Raw genomic sequence first — 6,578 nt, 5'->3', positions numbered from 1 at the left:
TGCTTCCCAGGAAGTTGAGGTTGTTTCAGAAGGCTTTCAAGTCTTCTGGGGTAATAGTATAGATTGTGAAGCGCATAGAGCTTGCTGTTGAGCGGGGATTACGCTGTACAGATGCTATCTAAATTATTATTATTTTAAGATCTGCTTCCATGGAGACAATGCTCTCAGAGCTGTTTACACAAATCTTAATGTGCCAAGCCTCAGCAAAAATAATAAATAAAGATAATAAGGTGTTAATTGCATTTATAAAGCTCGTATCCACTCTCTACATATTCAGCATGCTCTGCACACTTTACAATACAAGAGAATTATCACCCCAGCAGACCCTATGGAACATGATTCTCATACACAGTCCCGAGGTGGAAGGGGGGGGGGAGAGATTAATAAGAACTTTGCTAATAGTAATAGTTTTTTGTAGGCTTACTTCTCTTTGCGATTAAAACAAACACGAAAAGATGGCATTCATTTTTTTTTTTTTTTGTGGGTGGATGGTGGGGGTATGCTCCGTCTTTCCTATCAAACATCTATCCTCCTTATCTTTCCCCCTTTTTTAAATGTTGCTTTTTTAATTAAAAAAACACCTCAGCCTGTAATACTCAGTACTTATGGTATATATCTGTAGAATATGCCATTATAAAAAAAACTCTACCATACTGAAACTACAGTAAGTAAGCCATATGTTGTTTTTGGGGGGTTGTTTGGGTTTGTTTGTCTGGGGGGTTTTTCAAGCCAAATTAAAAGATGCAAAAAGTTGAGGACATATCAATACACCAGTCTACCGCAGTCACTTGCAAGGTGTGTCTTCCCTCTTAATTGCCCTTCATTTGGTTCAAATGGTGCTCTTTCTGATGATTTGGAAGTACGTCAGAGTGTACAATCTAGGGTAGGAGTACAAGTCTATGGGTATAAACAACCCAACATCTAAACTTCAAACCGAGAAGAGCTCGTCGTTGATAAGATCAATGGCGACTTGCTCAATGTGTAAACAAACAACAGGGTGCTTCGACTTAGACGGATTTTGGGTACGGTTTTCATTTCATCAATCGTTATAAATCGATTTTATTGCAAGGAAATTCATGTTTACGAATGTGAAACTCTTTCCTTTCTTTTTTTAAAGTTACAGACCTGCTGTAGCGTTCTTATTTTTTTGTGATCCTCAAAGCAATTCAAAGTGCAACGTAGACCAGATAGAGCCCTTTAAAAACACTTTCTTCACTTATGTGCTACTTTTATGCAAATCATTGAAATGTGGCATCAAGAACGCCAATACTTTTCTTGTCCTTTCCTCTTGTGAAGGTACTCGTAAATGGGCTATTTTCTGTTTTTATATTATTCAAATTAAAGGCTGGATTGAACTTTGGTGGACCCACTGACTGTGTTTACATTACATGTCATTAAATTTCATACTCATCATCATCTTGATTGTTGTATTATTCATCATTTGTATAGATCTAGATCTAGACTTCTAGATCTAATGCACACTATCCATAACAACAGTGGGGAGTTTCAGGGGGGCCTTTTTTTTAAATGACAAATTAAGTCAGCTACCCGGTGTACTGATTAACTAACAATGATTCAAGAATGGTACATGACAAATACAGCAAGGGGTGTAAGAAACGCTTTTAAAAAACGCTATAAAAATATATTTTCCAATAGTTGTACCGAACGTGAAATAAGGGCCTCTTAGCTGTCAATCATAGACTTTTTTTAAAGTTCACTCGTCAGTAACATTTGCCACAATTTACCGACTTGGTCAAGTCAGTATTAACATATATATTCTTTAATGCCATCTTGCCCTTTCTCAACTACATTACCAAATTCCTTAAGCAAACTGCCTTTACAAAATGTTCTGGCTGTCGACAGAGGATTCGATCTGAGTCGAAGTTAGCAAATGCAGCACTTTGTTTTGATGTTACCCTCCAGTCTGTTTTGACAAAGGTCACGGTCGTGTGAGTCACTCCGCCTACGCAACAGGTGAACACCTCAACAAGCCGCTTAGTCTGCGTGATTCTACCTCCCATTCACCACCGGGCTGCAAAACTGGCTATTGGACGGTTGAATCACGTAGAAATTGGGGAGTGGTGTAATATGGATAGATGACTGATTTACTGAAGGATTGAAACACTTTGCAATAATCTTTCACACTCGGGATTTTAACCTAAGGTGTATCAAAGGCTACAGTGCTTAAAGGGACCAAAAAGTGATTTTCGAAAATTTTGTCACTTAGGCGTTAAAACCACGCGGCTAGCGTTAAATATTTTCTTAATTTTTTTACTTTTATATTACTGTCATGTGTGAGACTATGTACAGAGTCATTTTCATTTGTAAATGGCATAGAGGGGCAATCCATGTTTGTTTTGCTTGACAGACCCTCATCCAAAAGTGCCACTGCCTCTCAAATGCAAACATAATATTTAGTCACACAAGGTTGTGAATAAAAGTGGGGAAAAAAGCCTCCCCACGGACATTTCAGGTTACTTTTTTTGGTGCAACAATGTGACAGTAGACAGTAGAGTAAGAGTTTAGAATTTCAGAAAATAATAGTAAAGTAAATTGGAGCCCCATGGAGAGTCTTAGTTTACTTATTTCCCGAATCCAAAATATCCAAATATACATTGTGAAATGGAAAATTGTCATAGCGGTGTTAGTAGTGTAGTACAGGGTAGTCCACTTCAATATATATCGTAAGAGGGCCTAGATATTCTGCGTGTGCATACAGTACATCATGTGTATATTTTGCTGTCTACTGTTGACTGTCTGCACTGCAAGTCCTCCCACCACCACCACCACCCGACCTGCCTCCCATCACAGAAATGTTCTTGTGTGCTGACATTTTCTGTTGGATTTTCATTTCAGTAAGACAGTGGTTGTTTTCGATGCAAGTTTGGAGACTGATCAGGATCATGTCTCCACCTCCCCCTGAAGATCACAACGTGATCAAATCTGTCCACCATGATTGGCCCGCATATGTCACCTTTATCAACAGGTAGCTGGGATTACTAATCACTATTATCAACTGCTTTTTAAAAGCTAGAAACTCAAAAACTCTTCAAGAGAAAGTCGTGAAATTTTGAGAGTAAATTCATCATTCCTATTTCGAGGTGTTTTTGCTCCTTTCCTCAAATTGTTCATTTCTTGGCTTTAAAAGCTAAAAACTCAAAAACTCTTCAAGATAAAGTCATGAGATTTGAGAGTAAGTGCATCATACCATTCCGAATAAAATGACGCTAACTTTTTCTAACTTTTGAAAAAAATATATTTTGAATGATTTTTTTACTTTGCTATTTTGACTATTTTTGTCATTTTCTAAATATGCAAGTCTTTTTTTTTAAGTAATAAAATTATTCATATTTACAGTTTCAAAAAAAGTGTAAAACGCTGTCATAAATCACTTTTCAAACTGGCGTATGGCAGAGTCTTACACTTTCACCAAGCAATCGATATGTTTTACTAAGAGTACCTACCTTGTGTTTCTTGACACAATTTTGTCTGCATCTCAATGAAGCTCAACTAACCCTTCCAATTCATAATTTGAATTTTTATCTCATGTGTGCAATGGTGAGGTTGATGACAATTGTGGATTTTATTGATATTTCTTCTTGTTTGTATATACAATGGCTCCTTTTATGGCTATAAAACTAATTCACAATAAAATAAAGCATGGTTCCCTTGGTTGACATTGCTTTCAGATCTGCCCTTCTGTATACTAAATTTTTTGTAATGTGAACACTTGATTAAGGCTACACACGGATTTTTGGGGTTCAGTTTGGGCTAAAAGTATTCTAAAATGTGAAGAATACAACCCGGGGGAACAAAATGACACCAGGGCGTACAGATAGGGTTAAAAATGTGGAGAATTATGCTTTAATTTGTTTATGCCTTACTGTTTTACCCAAACTCAAATTTTCAAATTCAAATGTAATGCATTCAACATAAAAAGATGATTATCGTCATCCTACTGCAATCCCTCTTTTTACCCGTCTTCCCACAACATTACAGGACTTCTGATCCTGTGGACATCATCTGGCGAGACTACCGGGGGGGATGTGTCCGCTACAAGCAGCGTCTAGAGGCGGGCAAACATCACTACCAGAACACGTTTGTCACTCACCCGTGGCAGGCCTGGTACTCGGACACCTTTGAGAAAGTCACCATCGGGGGAAAGTTCATCTTCATGCCACACCCCTGGAGAGGGGAGCAGACGAGAACTGTGGTTTATATTGATAGGCCAGGTACGTGGGCTTGGAATCCATTTGTAGAGCAAGAGATCAAAGAGAAGGTCAAGTGAAATTGGTCACTTTTAGGGACATGTGGGCTAACCCAGATTTCAGGGGTTTCCAGAAATCTTGACCTACACCAAAAGTGGGCATTTCCGTATCTGTAGCAGAAGTTTGGTTTCACTGGTGTGTATATTTGTTTGGTTATAGAGAAAACTCTCCTTGTGTTTTAGTTTTAGTTAAACTGAACAAGGACCTAAAAACTTTACCTTCGATTTTTTCTAAACAGCAATTTTTGGAATTGCCCCATTGTGCTTAAAAGCGACCAATTATGAGCAGAAAAGTAAAATAAAAGACATAAAATTATGTCAAGAAGCTAGCCGTGAATAGGGAAAGGTGGAAAGTTTGATAGTGGCCTATACTGTGGTCCAGGGTGAGGAAGGCAATGATGATAATGAACTTCTTGCCAATCTCCTAACTGCAAGCCACTAAACAATTTGAAAGCTTAAACTCAAAAGTTTTGTGATTTGTTTTGTGAAGTATTTGAAGGATTTATTTTATTTTTAATTCCATATATTTTAGTAAGATATTATTCGTTCCGGCAAATTAACTGTATTGCTTCTGTTTTCTTACCCAGTTCATACCTTGCTGAAACTGTGCCTGAACAAAGTACGATCGTTGGTGCACAGAGAAGACATTGAGGCTTTGGAAATCCCTAAAGATTTGTTTGACCGACTGAAAAGGAGAAAGACGATGCCTGTGCGAGATGCGGGGAATCACAACCACCAGAGGTCTTAGGATTTCCAGTTTTGTTGATCACAAGATTTTCTGTTTTAATAAAATAATAAAGTTTTCTGATGTTTTGATGACTTGAGGAAGGGTATACTTGGTACTGGTGTAGGTTTTTATTAGATCACTCCATCTTCACCTTACCCTGACTTATCTTGCCACCTCCTGATTATTTGTTGATGTTTGTTTGAGTCCCTTGTCTGGTCAAAAAAAACTTCCCATCATTATAGAAATTTGGTTGTATTTGTAAAAATTATGTTTCTCTTCTAAAATAGTTCAATGTTTTGAAAAATACATATGCTGTTCGATTTTATTGTTTTATGGTTCAAAGTCATCACTGTTTCATAATTTAATGAATAACGATGTGAATTGTGTTTGATATCTGATCTCGTTATTGTCACCACTATTCAAAATTACTTTCTCTGAGTTCACTGGGATTCTTTTTAATAACATACTATGAATGTGATATGAGATGCTGATTCTGTTGAGATTAGTGACCATTCACCTGGTCATACTGTGGAGAGCAATGGGTTTAGAGGGAGAAGATTCTCCTTTTTTGTCTTGAGATTATTTTTGTTATGTCTTACTGGTAAAAACATTTGAAGTCTACGTTGAAAAAAATAATCAAAGTCACATTTTCATGTATGTGGAAAGAAAATCGAATTTTTAAAAGTTCAAAATGCACTGTACTTTGCTTTTCTTTTGTACCCTCTAACTTGGGACTGAGCAGGCTATTTAGTTGTTGGTTGAAAACTACAGCAGTTATACACATGATACCAGAGATAATGATTTGGTCACTTCGAAATTTTGACGTTGGTAGATTTTTTTCCTCACATTGGTCTTCATTTTATGTCTTGGGGTTTTAAAATCTTTTCTTTGGGTGATTGGTGTCTCCTTGGCTATCTTTCATTCATAGGTCTTTGTTTGTGTCTTAGAGTTTTAACGAGTTTTGTAAGGGTGCCTAGTGTTTACTTGATTGTTTGAAAGAAAAGACCTGTCTTTTGTGTTTAAAAAAGATTGTATTTTTCAAGGTCCAGAAAATGTTGTGTGTCCAGCTATAGCCATCCCCTCCTTAATTCCAGCTTATTTTTTTTAGAAAATAATTTCAGATCATGTGCGTCCTCAACGATCATGTTGTTTTTATTGATTATGGTTGACTTATCTACTGCTGTGGAATTTGCGTGGGAATGAACAAAGAAGTAATGTCTCTTGCACCCAGTTACAAACACTGACAACTTATGGCTCAGCCATGTTCTTTTGTTCTTACCAGTTTTAAACAATGAAGACGGTTGCTGTTCTTTAGTTTCTTTGTGTACACATGACTTCTGTATGTGGTGTGGTCTTTTTTAAAGTATTGAGCATACTGGTTTTCCATGACAGTGTTTTAATTTATGCCTTCATTTAGGCTTAGGCTCAGTTCATAATACATTCATTTGTTTTCATGAAAAATGTTATTAATTAAGAACTGATTTTTATGGAACATCTTTCTGGAATGGATGAATATTTATTACTTTGTCGAATTAGAACTCCCAGTGGCTGACTCACCAACAAAATACAGATTTTTTTGGGGGG

The 6,578-nt window shown here is 36.9% G+C and overlaps 1 protein-coding gene across 1 annotated transcript; it reads left to right on the top strand.

Annotated features, from left to right (window-relative positions):
• Positions 1 to 915: 915 nt before the first annotated feature.
• LOC101848212 lies at positions 916 to 5,659 on the top strand. Its single transcript, XM_013084570.2, has 4 exons — positions 916 to 1,022; positions 2,857 to 2,986; positions 4,000 to 4,232; positions 4,855 to 5,659. Exons 2-4 carry the CDS (start codon positions 2,877 to 2,879, stop codon positions 5,013 to 5,015), a joined length of 504 nt encoding a protein of 167 aa, XP_012940024.1. The 5' UTR covers positions 916 to 1,022; positions 2,857 to 2,876; the 3' UTR covers positions 5,016 to 5,659.
• Positions 5,660 to 6,578: the final 919 nt, after the last annotated feature.

Source organism: Aplysia californica, unplaced genomic scaffold (genome assembly GCF_000002075.1).
Source record: "Aplysia californica isolate F4 #8 unplaced genomic scaffold, AplCal3.0 scaffold00302, whole genome shotgun sequence".
NCBI classification, from domain to species: Eukaryota; Metazoa; Mollusca; class Gastropoda; order Aplysiida; family Aplysiidae; genus Aplysia; species Aplysia californica.
This window is presented reverse-complemented; position numbering and strand designations above follow the sequence as displayed.